This window comes from Pyrgilauda ruficollis, unplaced genomic scaffold, assembly GCF_017590135.1.
Source record: "Pyrgilauda ruficollis isolate IOZ18807 unplaced genomic scaffold, ASM1759013v1 scaffold48, whole genome shotgun sequence".
NCBI lineage: Eukaryota > Metazoa > Chordata > Aves > Passeriformes > Passeridae > Pyrgilauda > Pyrgilauda ruficollis.
Genome location: NW_024526377.1, coordinates 3925032 through 3940268, shown reverse-complemented (window position 1 = coordinate 3940268; position 15237 = coordinate 3925032). Strand labels below are relative to the sequence as shown.

General features: G+C 57.9%; 1 protein-coding gene and 1 long non-coding RNA gene across 2 annotated transcripts; both read right to left on the bottom strand.

The window, feature by feature from the left end:
* Window positions 1–416: 416 nt before the first annotated feature.
* LOC121360012 (interferon alpha-inducible protein 27-like protein 2A) lies at window positions 417–14447 on the bottom strand. Its single transcript, XM_041479458.1, has 7 exons — window positions 14404–14447; window positions 14085–14140; window positions 13777–13836; window positions 13467–13496; window positions 1264–1314; window positions 746–907; window positions 417–541 (listed from the first exon to the last, which is right to left on the bottom strand). The coding sequence occupies exons 2-7, from the start codon at window positions 14086–14088 to the stop codon at window positions 450–452; spliced, it is 399 nt and encodes a 132-aa protein (XP_041335392.1). The 5' UTR covers window positions 14089–14140; window positions 14404–14447; the 3' UTR covers window positions 417–449.
* LOC121360013 lies at window positions 7671–10779 on the bottom strand. Its single transcript, XR_005956122.1, has 5 exons — window positions 9920–10779; window positions 9226–9275; window positions 8919–8978; window positions 8287–8364; window positions 7671–7852 (listed from the first exon to the last, which is right to left on the bottom strand). It is a non-coding gene; the product is annotated as an uncharacterized LOC121360013 (long non-coding RNA).
* Window positions 14448–15237: the final 790 nt, after the last annotated feature.

The window sequence follows — 15237 nt, the reverse complement described above, 5'->3', positions numbered from 1 at the left end:
TTTGCTCCTCTGGCATGGGCTGTAGATACTGCCCTGCCCCAAAGTGGTGCAGGGGAACTGGGGGCACCATCAGCGAGCAGGGCAGGCCTGGGCACTGAACATGCCCTGTGCCCTGTCACCCTCTAATGCCACCATCACGCAAGAGCTGCAGCCACACAGAAACACCAACTCTGCTGCAAGCAAAGCACATTTATTGGCTTCGGGGAAATTGCTGCTCACAAGAATCCAAAGCTTTTAAAAGCAGAGGCAAAGCCCTGAGGGGTCTGTGGGGGTTTCCCAGCACCTGCAACTGTGCATGGCAAGGCCTTGGGATCAGGTTGGACGAACCGAAGAGAACCCAACGATATCTGCAGTTGTCTCCTCCTCGTGTTTGTTGCCCGAGTTATTTTTTCTTGGGTTTGTCACTTGAGTTTTTATCATTTTTTAGGTTTGTCACTTGGAGGTTTCTTTCACTCAGAGACCAACTCACCGCTTGCTGCACCAGCTGCACCCAGCACAGCTGTCAGCCCAGCTTTGGCACCAACAGAAAGACCTGCAGCTCCTGCAAAGACAAATCGAGATCCCAGGAGCATCAAGGCTGCCTGCTGAGGCACAGCCAGCCAAGGACTCCTCCCGGGCAGGGAGAGCCCAGAGAGTTTGGAGCAATTCAGAGCAGGGAGGAGTTGAAGGGCTGCTTTGGCTCTGGAGCCAGCCCGTGCTCCCTGCCATGGAGATGAAGCCCAGCTCCCCTGCCCTCCCCACTCACCGATGGACTGCAGCACGGCCACGGTGCTGCCGGCAGCCACTCCGCCGCCGTTGGCGATGGCAGCTGCCGACATCATCTTGGCAGCGACGGAGCCAGCGGCGATGCCGGCCCCGGTGAACCCCAGCGCGCCGAGGCACACTGGGAGGCCAACCAGTGCCAGTCCTGCAGGGAGGGCAGAGCAGTTTTAGGGTCCCCTCTGTGACCCACATGTCCCCCTGCCACCAGCACCAGAACCGGCCTCCCCAAAAGCACCCAGGGACCAGAGCGGGGAGTGAGGGCTGGGGGTGCAGGGACAGGGACACCCATGGGCGGCAGGAGAGGAACAGTGTGCAGGGCTGCAGCAGCGGGGACAGGCAGAATTCCAGGCAGCAGCCAGAGCTGCCCTTCCTCCTGCCTGCACCCCAATTCTCCCCAGCCCCGGTACTTGCAGCCCCCAGCCCAGCCCAGTCCCCAGGACCACGCGGGGCTGGGACCGGGCAGTGAGCCCGAGCGCTGCTCATGCAGTGCCAGACCCTCACCTGCTCCCACTGTGGCTCCAATGACACCTCCAATGACACTCCTGTTCTCCCCTGAGAAAGAAAATGACAGGAGGGCAGGAAGGACATGAGCATGGACAGCAGAGCTCCCCTGAGCAGTGCTGAGCACTCTGCGCCAGGCAGAGCAGGGTCCCAGAGCCAGCAGCAGCTCCTCCAGCCTCCCCCTGCCTTCAGCTGCCTCTGGCCCCTGAAGACCCCTGGGAAGGGATCACTGGTGGGGTGGGTCCCACTGCCCCCCCAGGCTGGGAGGAACAGGGAGAAGGGGCACACCCTGGAGTGCCCACCCACCCTGAGCTGCCCTGCCCACTGCACCCACCAACCCAGAACAGCATGGGACACACAACACGTGTCAGCCCAGTCTGTCACCTGCACTGCCCAGATGACCTCTGTGCCCACAGCCACCCCATGAGCATGGAGCTCCTCGTATTTTCAGCCATGCCCAACCCATGTTGGCCTCAGACCCAGAACCCCTCAGTGGGTGGAGGATGCTCAGGCTGGTGTTTTGTGGAGGAACAGGGAGAAGGGGCACACCCCACAGTGCCCACCCACCCTGCCCTGCCCTGCCCTGCACTGCCCACTGCACCCACCAACCTGGAACAGCACGGGGGACACAACACGTGTCAGCCCAGTCTGTCACCTGCCACCAGCACAAGATGAATCAGAGTTTATAACAAACTCACCCACTGCCTTGCCAGCCCTTCCCTGTGCAGGGGGAGAGGGAGCAGGGATGGCAACACTGCCCACTGGAATCCCTTTCTGGAGCACAGCAAATCCCAGGGCACTCAGCAGGTACCCACACCCCAACTGCACACCCACCACCACTACAGCCCCTCCTGCAATGCACTTCTGCTGTCGCGGCACCTATCTCTCCTACAGCTCTTCAGGGGTGTAGGAGTGATACAGGAGGAGGTGCCCAAGCTTCTGGGGCTTCCCAGTGCCTACCAGGCTGCCTGGCAGAGATCTTGGGGTCAGGCATCTGCTTGGCTTCTCTTGGGAAGTCACAAAGAATTACAGAATTAACTGGGCCGGAAAAGACCTTTGAGATCAAGTCCAAGCTATGACCTAACACCCCCTCATCAACTTAACCGTGGCACTGAGTGCCACGTCCAGTGTCTTTTTAAACATATCCAGGGATGGTGACTCCACCACCTCCATGGGCAGAAAATTCTAGTGCCCAGTCAGTCTTTCAGTGAAGAATTTTTTCCTGATGTCTCACCCAAACTTCCCCTGCATTTTACCTGGATTATCCCCATCCTTGGGATCACCATCAGGACTATTGTCAGGACCATTCTCAGGACCACTGTCAGGACCACTGTCAGGACCACTGTCAGGACCATTGTCAGGACCATCCCCAGGACAATCCCCATCCTTGGGCTTGTCACCATGATTTGTCTCATCCCAGGATTTCTCATCTGAATTTTTCTTCTTCTTGGGCTCATCACCAGGAGCTGTGTGCTCCCCAGATTTCAAATATACAATTATCGCCTTCTTGGGTTCCTCCTCTGGAGTTGGCTTCCTCTTGGACATTTTGGCAGAGTCTCCTGCACCAAGTGACAGCAGGATAGGTGTCAGCCCAATTTTGGCACCAAGAGAGAAACCTGCAGCTCGAGGCTGGTGCTGCCTCTCCCTCACAGCAGCACCCTGAGTCTCTCGGGCCCCAGCACTCGCAGCCCCCAGCCTGGCAGTGACCCCGAGTGCCAGACCTTTACCTGCTCGGGCAACTGCTCCAGTGGCAGCTCCTTTGCCTCTGTGTCTCACAGCTAAGAGGGAAAAAGGCAGGAGGGCAGGACAGAAAAGAGAAAGAGGAAAAGGAAAACGAAGAGGAAGAGGACAGGGAAGGTGGAAGAGGGAAGGAAGCAGCGCTGCCCGCGTTGCCCACCTGCCACCAGCGTTGCTCACCTGCCCACGGTGCCCGGTTGACTGGAATGGTCCCACGGTGCTCGGTGGACTGGAATGGTTCTGCGGTGCCCGATGGACTGGAAAGGTCCCGCGGTGCCCGGTGGTCTGCAATGGTCCCGATGCTCGCCCCGGGGCCGCCCCGTCCCAGGCACGCCCGGGCCGGAGGCAGAGGGCTGAGCGCGACTCTTCATCCGGGCGGTCAGACACAGCAAGGGGGGCACGGGACAGAAGTGGGGGTCCCAGCCGCGGTACCAGGGGGGTTCCAGAGTGTGGGGTCACGGCGGACAATTGCGAGGGTCCTGTTGTGTACCGAAGAGTCACGGCACGGCAGCCAAACCAGAGCCCTGTGTGGCTGTCGAAGCTTAACCCCAGCCAGCCCCAAGCACCTCGCAGCTGCTTGCTCATCACCGCCACCCCTCCACCCCCCACCGGGACCGGGGACAGAATGGAACGGTAAAAACTAGAAAACTTATGGGTTGAAATAAACAGTTTAATAGGGAAAGCAAAAAGCCGTGCACGCAAGCAAAGCAAACCCGGGAATTCCGTCCCTGCTTCCCGCGGGCAGGGAGGGGTTCAGCTCCTCCAAGAGAGCGGGACTCCTGCAGACGGGACAGACGCGAGAAGAGAAACGCCATCATTCCAAATGTCCCCTCCTTTGTCCATTCCTGTTATGTCACACGGCCTGGGATATCCCATTGGTTCTGTTGGGGTCACTTGTCCCTCCCACGTCTCCTCCCAACCTCCCACACACTCCCAAATCCCTCCCCAGTATGGCTGTGCGAGTGCTTGCAAATGCCTCGGCTCTAGGCAAACTCAACGCGAAAAAAACCTCTGTATCATCAACCTCGTGTTTGGCACAAAACGAAAACACAGCCACAGAGCAGCCCCTGGGAGGAAAATTACCCCTGTCCCAGCCCAAAGCAGCACAATGACCAAGAGCTGTGAGGAGTCCTGAGGAGGAGAAATCAGCTCAGGGGTCCCCAGCTGGCCCTGCCTAAGCATAGGGTCCCCACCATTCCCCTAACAAGGGGGAGCACCCCACGGAGAAGCAGATCCCCCAGATCTCACCTCCCTGCTGCCATCAGGTGTCCCCACGCCCAGGGCAGTGCAGGCAGCAGGGCCACACGGGCACCCCTGGACCTGGACCCTGCTCCCATGACCACCCCAGGCCCTGGACATGGGCACTGCCCTGGGAGGCCAAAGCTCAGGATGCTGGGGAAATACTGTGCTGCCTTGTTTACCAACACTGCTGCAGAATGTGTGTATTTGAGGTAAATAATAGAGAGAATGCCGAAACTGAAACTCAGCTGAGTGTGGGGAGAGCCCTGAGGTCACACGTGGGGCACAGTACAGATCACAGACCACTTTGTCAGCGGCACAAGGTGATACAAACACGGTTTATAACAAAGCCCTCAATGCCTGGATGAGAGCTAGTGGCCACAGTGAAGCCAGAGGTTGTGCAGGGGCTGTGGAGAGCACCTCCTGCCCACCCCCCGTCCCATTCTCAGCCTGTGCCCGGTGCAGCCCAGGCAGAGGCACTGCCCTGATGGCTCCTGTGCCCGCAGCCACCCCACTGCTCCTCATGCTTGGAGCCATGGCCAGCCCATGTGTGCCTCGGACCCAGAGCCCCTCAGTGGCTGGAGGACGCTCATGCTGGTGTTTTGGAGGGAGTCTGCCCATTGTGGGTGATGGGATGCTCCAGGATGTAGCCAAAGCTCAGTGGTTTGGGCTAAGGGGGCAGCCCACCAAGGGTCTCCCCAGTCTGTGCCAGGGAGTTGGCCTGCAGTGTGCTCTGCTCCCTGAGCACACCCAGCCCCTTTCTGCTCTCCCTTTCCACCTCTGACCACTGCTGCCAGTGGACACAGGAGTTCTTGCCACAGAGCAGTCACCTCCCTGCACAGTCCTCAGCCCTGACTCCTACCTCAGCAGTCCTTGGCGCTTCCCACCACATTGGGGATTTATCCCTTTGCTAGTTTTCAGTTGGGTTCAGACCACTGAAGGGTTCAAGGGCTGATTTGGCTCTACAGGAAGCCCAGGGTACAACTCAGTGTTCTCCCCCAGCAAAGCCCAACTCTCCACCCTCCCCACTCACCAATTCGGAGACTGAATCCAAAATACTTGAAATTCATGGAGAAGTTGATGGTCTCACCTCTTGCCAGTGCTGCAGGGAAGGCAGAGGAACTTTAGTGTACTTGCTGTGACCCACATATCCCCCTGCCACCAGCACCAGAACCGGCCTCCCCAAAAGCACCCAGGGACCAGAGCGGGGAGTGAGGGCTGGGGGTGCAGGGACAGGGACACCCATGGGCGGCAGGAGAGGAACAGTGTGCAGGGCTGCAGCAGCGGGGACAGGCAGAATTCCAGGCCAGAGCTGCCCCTTCCCTCTCAGCAGCACAACCAGCACAGCTGAGTGCTGCTCATCCAATGCCAGACTCTCACCTACAAGTGCAGGTCTAATCATGATTCCAACGAGGAATGCAGCAACAAGTAGAAAAATGTCTAAGAAGGAAAATGACAGATGAGCAGGAGTTGGGCACTAAACCTCCTCCTGGCTGGAGCCCAGTGCCCTGTGCCAGGCAGGGCAGGTTCCCTCTGGCAGCTCTCCCAGCAGTGCCCTCCTTCAGCCCTTCAGACACTCAAAGGGGTGAACCCCAGGGTCCCCGTGCTCCCCCCACATTGTCCCACTGCCGGTCCCGTGTCCCGGACACCACGAGCCACCCAACTTACCCATGGTGGGCTGGCCGGGAGCAAGAGCTGCACTGGGTCCTCTGTGAGCCTGGTCCTTCGAGAAAGGAGAACAGAATGTTTTTCCGTGGGCAGTGGGTGGGGCTGGCAGGGCTTGGGTGTCCTGTACAATCGTGTTCAGCCACGCCTGTGCCACCCAGGAGCCCTCTGTCCCCACCACAAGCACAGAACCCTCAGACTCTGCCCAGGCTCCAGCCCCGCCCAGGGCTTGGTGGTTGCTCCACCGATACAGCGAGGGGAGCAGCCCCCCGTTGCTGTCCCCCCACCTCAGAGAAAGGCTGCTGTCCCCAAACACCCACTGTGGGAGCACAGCACCCCACACCACCAACCTGTCCTGTGTGTGCTGTGCTCTGAGGGTCAAAGTGCTGCAGGAAAAATATCAACAGGAAATGTCAGGACAGGTAATTTCCCTGAAGTTGCTCAGTCACTGAGTTTCAGTTTCATTCTCATCAACTCTTGATGTTGCTGTCTCTGCTGGAGCAGGGCTGGGGCTCCCCCATCTCCAGGACATTGGACCTTGGGGTTGTCCCTGCAGGGAGCCTGTGGCTTTCTACTGTGGGGAACTGCGAGGAAATCTTTTAAATATAGATTATCTGGAAGGAGTTAGGTTAATCGAGACAACAGTGTATCTGAAAACAGTTTATTGATAACAAAAAACAAACAAAAAAAGAAGATACCTTACTAAAAAGTGCCAGGAAAGACGGAGAGAGGAAAATGGAAAAGGAGTGGGGAGAGAGAGGAAGCCAGGGACAAAAAGCGGGAGTGAGCAGCAGCAGATCGGGCAGCGCCGTCGGTGCTCACAGGACGCGGGATGCGCTGCGGCTCCCGGCCGGACACGCGGGGAGTGAGCGGGAGCCGGGGCAGGAGCTGGGGGAGCCGGGACAGGGCACGGCGGGGATCGGGCGGCACGGCGGGCTGGGACGGAGGCGGACGGGGTGGGACACAGGCGGCTGAGGCAGGAACACACGGACGGAGCGGCAGGGCGGCGGGCAGGGACACGGGGAGGCGGGACAGACGCCAGCGGGGGAGAGAAGCCGGCAGAGGAGAAGAGCCAAAAAGGCAGGCTGGAGCCAGGGCAAAAAGCGGGCTGGGGTCATGGGGCCAGGGCAAAGAAGCATAGATATTCGGCAGGCTGGAGCCAAAGTGAAAACGCCAGGCTCAGAGGCCCCAAAATTGAAAAAGCCATAGAGCTTATGGTGCAAGCCATGCCCCCTCCAGGATGCTCTGGCAGCAGCCCAGGAGCTCCCCCTTGGCTGGTCCCCAGGCATCCAGCCCTGAGGATCCCAGACACGGCTCCCAGGAGCCAAGACAAGTGCCCAGCCCAGCAGGAGCAGTGGGGCACAGCGTGTCTGGCAGGAGCAGCTCCCCTGTCCCACCCCAAATCAAAGAGAGTGGGTGTCCTGAGCCCGAGGCTGCAGAGATGCACCCACTGCACCCCTGGGGCTCTGCCGGCCCTGCAGTGCAGTGCCATGCTGCCCTGAGCATTTGCTGCAGCAGTGCCGGGCTCCCAGGGACTGCCAGGACTGTCAGGCTGCAGTGGGAGCCAGCCCCTGGCTGGGCAGGGGGACAGGGAGCAAGGCTGGAAACACTGCCTGCTGCAATCCCTTCCTGGAGCACGGGAAATGCCCAGCTGTGGGGCAGGAACCTGAGCCATGATGCACATCAAGCACCACCACACACACCCTTATCAGCAATGCACTTTTATTAAAACTTTCAAAGCATTGATTGATTGAAGCCATCCAAATCTGTTAAAGGGGCAGCTGCTGGTCAGTGGATGCATTCTAGTCCATGCTGTGGGAAGAAATGAAGCAGGCTGCTTGGAAGGAAGGAAATCGCCTTCTGTTCACTGGCCATGGTAATCAGGCTTTCTTCTTGTGGTGACCAAGGCATTGGCTGCAGCCTGTGCGGCTGACCCTTTGTTTCCCCCCTGTAAAGACAGGAGAGTCATGTCCCAGAAGCATCGAGGCTGCCTGCTGATGGACAAGCACAAGGCAGGCACAGCCAAAAATGTGCCTCCAGCAAGGGTCTCCCCAGTCTCTGCCAGAGAGTTGGCTTGCAGGGAGCTCTGCTCCATGAGCACATCCGGCCCCTTTCTGCTCTCCCTTTCTGCCTCCAACCACTGCTGCCAGTGGACACAGGAGTTTTTGCCACAGAGAAGTCACCTGCCTGCACAGCCCCTGCTGCCCTCAGCCCCAGCCTCTACCCCAGCAGGTCCTGGCTCTTCCCACTACCTTGAGATGGATCCCTTTGCCACACTTTGGGCACATTCAGAGCAGTGATGGGTTCAAGGGCTGCTTTGGCTTCTGAGTAAGCCCAGGGCACAACCCCGTGTTCCACCCAGCACAGCCCAGTCCCCCTTACCTCCCCACGCACCAACTTCAAAAGAGAAGGAAAAAGATCCCTTGCTTATTTTCATGGCTATCTTCTCTTTGCATAGTGCTGCTCCAGGAAAAATAGAGAAGCATTTAGGGTCCCCTCTGTGACCCACATGTCCCCCTGCCACCAGCACCAGAACCGGCCTCCCCAAAAGCACCCAGGGACCAGAGCAGGGAGCGAGGGCTGCAGGTGCAGGGACAGGGACACCCATGGGCGGCAGGAGAGGAACAGTGTGCAGGGCTGCAGCAGCGGGGGCAGGCAGAATTCCAGGCAGCAGCCAGAGCTGCCCCTTCCCTCTCAGCAGCACCCCCAGAATTGAAGCTGAGTGCTGCTCATCTCATGCCAAAGTCTCACTTGTAAGTAGAAATCCCATGATGAGTCCCACAAGGAATGCAATCACGAGTAGCTGAAAGCCTAAGATGGAAAATGACAAATGGGAGTGAGGGCTGGGGGTGCAGGGACAGGGACACCCATGGGCGGCAGGAGAGGAACAGTGTGCAGGGCTGCAGCAGCGGGGGCAGGCAGAATTCCAGGCAGCAGCCAGAGCTGCCCCTTCCCTCTCAGCAGCACCCCCAGAATTGAAGCTGAGTGCTGCTCATCTCATGCCAAAGTCTCACTTGTAAGTAGAAATCCCATGATGAGTCCCACAAGGAATGCAATCACGAGTAGCTGAAAGCCTAAGATGGAAAATGACAAATGGCCAGATGTGTGGGCCATAAAGCCCCTCTCAGCTGGATCCCAGCCCACTGTGCCAGGCAGGGCAGGTTCCCTCTGGCAGCAGCCGCTCTCCCAGCACCGCCCTCCTTCAGCCCTGCAGACACCCGGGAGGAGAGGGGAGAAGGGACGAACCCCAGGGTCTCTCTGCCTCCCCATCTGTCCTCATGCATATCCTGTGTCCCTCACCCCATGAGTCACCCAACTTACCCATGGTGGTGGGAGCGAGAGCTGCGATGTGTCTGCTCTAATCCCGGTGCCTTGAGAAGAAAGAACGAGATGTTTTTCCATGGGCGGCTGGTGGGGTCAGCGGGGCTTTGCCACCTTGCAGCATCACACCAACCACCCCTTTCCCACCCAGGAGATCCTGGCCATGCCATAAAAGCAGAGACTCCTCAGCCCCCGCCCAGGCTCCTGCCCAGCCCATGGCTCTCCCATGTGTAAACAAAGGAGGCAGGGACTCAGACCTGCAGGGATACTGAGAGATTTATTGGGAGATAGGAGCTGGTTTTATACCCTTCTTCAAGACCCACTATTTCCTTGTAAGTTTTTTTCACTATGTAACCTATCAAACATTGCCACATCAGCAACCTTCTTAAAGCTTTATTATCATCCTTCTATGGGATGATCTCGTGCTGTTCAGGTGTCTGGAAGATTCCGGCAGGCTCCTCTCCTTAGGCCGTTCACCAAGTGGCATTTCTTCCCAAGGCCAGGAGAGACAAGCTTCTCTGTGCTGCCATGGCATTCTGCAGGCACATCCCACAGCCTGTAACTCCGTTTTAGCTTACCTCTCTCCACTGGTGCAGGGAGGGGAGCAGCCCCCCCGTCACTGTCCCTCCTACCCAGAGAAAGGCTGCTGTCCCCAAACACCCACTGTGGGAGCACAGCACCCCACACCACCAACCTGTCCTGTGTGTGCTGTGCTCTGAGGGTCAAAGTGCTGCAGGAAAGATCCCAAAAGGGAATGTCAGGACAGGTAAATCCCGAGAAATTGCTCAATCGCTGAGTTTCAGTTTCATTCTCATCAAATCTGGACGCTGCTGTCTCTGCTGGAGCAGGGCTGGGGCTCCCCCATCTCCAGGACATTGGACCTTGGGGATGTCTCTGCAGGGATCCTGTGGCTTTCCACTGTGGGGAACTTGGAGGAATTATTTTAAAAATAGATGATCTGGAAGGATGTCAACAGAGACAACAGTGTGTCTGAAAACAGTTTATTGATAAAGAAAAAAGCAAACAGCACAAGATGTTACCCTACAAAAAAGTGCTAGGAAAGACAGAGAAGCAGAAAGGAAAATGGAAAAGGAGTGGGGGGAGATTGAGAGAGAGGAAGCCAGAGACAAAAAAGGGAGAGTGAGCAGCAGCAGATTAGGGGAGTGCTGTGATGCTCACAGGATGCAGGAGAGAGCCTACCAGGGCAGAAGAGCCAAAAGGCATGCTGGAACCGGGGCAAAAATGCCAGGCTCAGAGGCCCCCAAACCCAAAAAGCCCCCAAGTCACCAAGACCCAAAAGCAAAAGCACAAAAAATCCCCCCAATCAGACAGCCCCCAGCCAAAGAGCAGGTCTCCAAACCCCCAGAGCTTGTGGTGCAAGCCATGCTCCCTCCAGGATGCTCTGGCAGCAGCCCAGGAGCTCCCCCTTGGCTGGTCCCCAGGCATCCAGCCCTGAGGATCCAGACACGGCTCCCAGGAGCCAAGACAAGTGCCCAGCCCAGCAGGAGCAGTGGGGCACAGCGTGTCTGGCAGGAGCAGCTCCCCTGTCCCACCCCAAATCAAAGAGAGTGGGTGTCCTGAGCCTGAGGCTGCAGAGATGCACCTGAAATAAATAGGGCAGGAGATCTTTCTCCTTTTTAATGCCTTGATTAAAAAGAATCAGCTCATAGGCAGGCGCCATTGGGCTGGGGGCGCAGGGCACGGGGCTGTCCCTCTGCCAGCCGTGTCCTCCAGCCCCAGTGAGATCCTGCAAGGAGCCAGTGGCCATGGTGAAACCCGAGACTGGGCAGGGGTTCTGGGGAGCACCTCCTGCCCTCCCCCAGGGCCTCTCTCCGGTGCAGCCCAGGCAGAGGCACTGCCCTGATGGCCCCTGTGCCCGCAGCCACCCTGCAGCTCCTCGTGCTCGGAGCCATGGCCAGCCCGTGTGTGCCTCGAACCCAGAGCCCCTGGGTGTCTGCAGAGTGTTCAGGCTGGTGTTTTGGGGGGTTTTGGCAGCCCTTTGAGGGTGATGGGATACTCCAGGATGCAGACCAGGCTCAGTGGTTTGGTCTGTGGGTGAACCTGTGAAGCTGCACCTGCGAGAAGGGGGCACAGCCAAGGGCCGTGTCCTGTGAGACAACACGGGCCAGCACGGATGGGTGGCAAGGGTGGGTGCCTATGCTTGGAACCACTTCCAAAGGGGAATCCCCCTGAGCCCTGGCTCTTGGCTTGGCAAGGGTTCCCCCTGCTGCTGCTGCTGCTGCTGCTGTTGTGCTGGGTCAGGATGCACCAACTCATTCCCCTTCCCCCTGCATCCCCCAAAACCCCCAGACTCCACATCCTCATATCTTCCATGTGCCAGAGCAGTGGTTCAGACTGGTACACATGAAGCAAGTGTAGGGGGGCACCCACCTCCTACACCCACGTGCCCCTGCCCATCTCGTTTGAGGGGCCAGGAGGAGGACACAGGACCCTGGGCCCCTCTCACCCCCTCCCCACCCCCTCCCCACACGGCAGCTCTGGACTGGGAAGGCTGGAGGTGCCTTTGCCCATGGGAGGAGGGATTCAGCTGGGAGCTTGACAGTGTAAGGGAGCTGTGGGGGCTTCCCATGCCCAGCACAGTTTGGCAACAGCAGGGTGACAGAGGGGATGCACCCTGACTTCAGTGACCTTCCCAGCCCCAAATCTGCAGTTGGAATGGGACAATGGCAGGTACAGGGAGTGTTTCTGGGTTCCCAGGCCTGCCCCCTCTCAGGACAGGGAAGTGAGGGGTGCGTGGGGGTCTGGTTGTGGGCAGGAGGGGCTGGCTGGATATGGCGTGGCCGTGACTCAGCACTGGGAGCTGTGGCCACACACACCGCAGCTCCCTGCAAGGAGCCCCTGGGTGCCAAATACAGCCTCACGTCACCAGCCCAGCTCACAGCAGCCACAGGCAGCAGAGTCACTGCTCAGTGCCATCCCTGAGACACCAGCCATTGCTGTGGGGCACAGCATGACACAGAGGATGCTCTGGCAGCAGCCCAGGAGCTCCCCCATGGCTGGTCCCCAGGCATCCAGCCCTGAGGATCCAGACACGGCTCCCAGGAGCCAAGACAAGTGCCCAGCCCAGCAGGAGCAGTGGGGCACAGCGTGTCTGGCAGGAGCAGCTCCCCTGTCCCACCCCAAATCAAAGAGAGTGGGTGTCCTGAGCCCGAGGCTGCAGAGATGCACCCACTGCACCCCTGGGGCTCTGCCGGCCCTGCAGTGCAGTGCCATGCTGCCCTGAGCATTTGCTGCAGCAGTGCCGGGCTCCCAGGGACTGCCAGGACTGTCAGGCTGCAGTGGGAGCCAGCCCCTGGCTGGGCAGGGGGACAGGGAGCAAGGCTGGAAACACTGCCTGCTGCAATCCCTTCCTGGAGCACGGGAAATGCCCAGCTGTGGGGCAGGAACCTGAGCCATGACACGCACCAAGCAACTCATTTGGGCATTATGAGGCAGAGTTCCACAGGATGCTTTGCAGCCCCGTGATGAAAGGTGCTATAAAACTGCAAAGTGTTACTTCAGAAGATGTAACTGGAACAGCAGTGCATCATCACCTATATTAAACAGACAATTTTTAATACGAGAATTTATAGAGTTCAATGTATGGTATTCATAGGTGAATAATGGAGACCCTCAAAAGAGTTTTTGTTTCAATCCTATCTGTATTCTGGAAGAGTGATTAAAAACCTTTAAACTTAATAATAGAGTGCAGCTATTTTCAGCCATGCCCAACCCATGTTGGCCTCAGACCCAGAACCCCTCAGTGGGTGGAGGATGCTCAGGCTGGTGTTTTGGAGGATGGCTGCCCTTTGTGGGTGATGGGATACTCCAGGATGCAGCTGAGGATCAGTGGTTTGGGCTACGGGGGCTTAATACAGGCTGCTAGGTCTCCCCAGGGTCTCCCCAGTCTCTGCCAGAGATTTGGCCTGCAGTGTGCTCTGCTCCATGAGAACACGCAGCCCCTTTCTACTCTCCATATCCACCTCTGACCAGTGCTGCCAGTGGACACAGGAGTTTTTCCCACAGAACCGTCACCTGCCTGCACAGCCCCTGATGCATTCAGACCTAACACCTACCCCAGCAGGTCCTGACTTTTCCCACCACATTGGGATTGATTCCTTTCCCACAGTTACCTTCAGACCAGTGATGGATTCAAGGGCTGCTTTGGCTTCCGAGTAAGCCCAGGGCACAACCCCGTGTTCCACCCAGCACAGCCCAGCCCCCCTGCCCTCCCCACTCACCCTCAGAGCTGTGATCCTTTACTGCTGCTCCTGCAAGGGAGGACAAAACAGCATTAGGGTGCCCTCTGTGACCCACATTGTCCCCCTGCCACCAGCACCAGAACCAGCCTCCCCAAAAGCACCCAGGGACCAGAGCGGGGAGTGAGGGCTGGGGGTGCAGGGACAGGGACACCCATGGGCGGCAGGAGAGGAACAGTGTGCAGGGCTGCAGCAGCGGGGACAGGCAGAATTCCAGGCCAGAGCTGCCCCTTCCCTCCCAGCAGCACAACCAGCAAACCTGAGCACTGCTCACCCCGTGCCAAATTCTTACCTACAACTGTACATCCAGTGACGAGCAGAGTGATGATTGCAACGGTGACTACATTTGTACCTAAGAAGAAAAACGGCAGAAGGGCAGCAGTGTGGGCACTAAAGCCCCTCTCAGCTGCAGCCCAGTGCCCTGTGCCAGGCAGGGCAGGTTCCCTCTGGCAGCAGCCGCTCTCCCAGCACCGCCCTCCTTCAGCCCTGCAGACACCCGGGAGGAGAGGGGAGAAGGGGCGAACCCCAGGGTCTCTGTGCCCCCCGCGAGCTGCCCCTGTCAGGACCCAAGGCTCCCACCCCACGAGTCTCACAGCTTACCCATGGTTATCCGGACAGGAGCGAGAGCTGCGATGAGTCTGCTCTAATCCCGGTCCCCTGGGAAACGAGAACGAGATTTTTTTTGCATAGGCAGCAGGTGGGGTCAGCGGGGCTTTGCTGCCCTGCGCGATCGCCCCCATCAACCTCTCTCCCACCCAAGAGACCCCTCCCCTCACAAGAAGAGACCCCCTCCTCCAAGCCCAAGCTCCTGCCCGGCCCAGGGCTCGCTGGCTGCTCTGCGTGGTGGTGGTGCAGCGAGGTGAGCAGCCCCCCATGACTGTCCCCCCTCAGAGAAAGGCTGCTGTCCCCAAACACGCACCGCGGCTCCTCACATCAACCTCTCGGGTGTGTTGTGCTCTGAGGAGCCAATTGCTGCAGGAAACGTAGAGGTGCGTGTGGCCGGTCAGCTGATTTCCGATAAATCAGCAAGGAAAACGCTCGCTCAGTTTCGTTTCTGCTTAAGTCTTGATGTTGCTGCCTGCTGCAGTCCCTTTCTGGAGCACGGCAAATCCCCAGCTGTGGGGCAGGAACCTGAGCCATGATGCACATCAAGCACCACCACACACACCCACACCCGCAATGCACTTTTATTAAAGATTTCAAAGCATTGGATTGATCAAGGCAATCCTAATTTTTTATGGGTCAGCTGTGGGTCACTGGTGGCTTTCTGCTGCTTCTCTTTCCCCCAGCTAGCTGATGACAAGGTGTGGGGGGGGGGGGGGGGGGGGGGTAGATTCCCCCTGGAGCTCCGTTGAATCTCATGTGTCAAATGTTTTGGCGCCTTATAAAACACAGGGAAGCACACGGGTCCAAGGGTAACTTTATTTGATGGTAAACTTCCCCTTTTCCTCTCCCAGGACCCCGATCAAGGGGCAAACAAAAACTTATATGTGTGGGCAGGTCTCAGGGGAAGGTACAATCGTCAACAAATCAGGAGAATTGGGAGTAAAAACAAGGCAAGGATCACAAAATATGAACCAATAAAATTCCAAGGGAAGAAAAACAGTTTCAGTAAACTGCTAAAGTCTGGAGAAACAGAAACTAGCTGAAAAAATAACTGGGAAAAGGTGGAGACAAAAGGAAAACAGCATAAAGAAATCAACCAAATTACAAATCAAACCATAAACCTACTAATAAAACAAAAAGCACAATA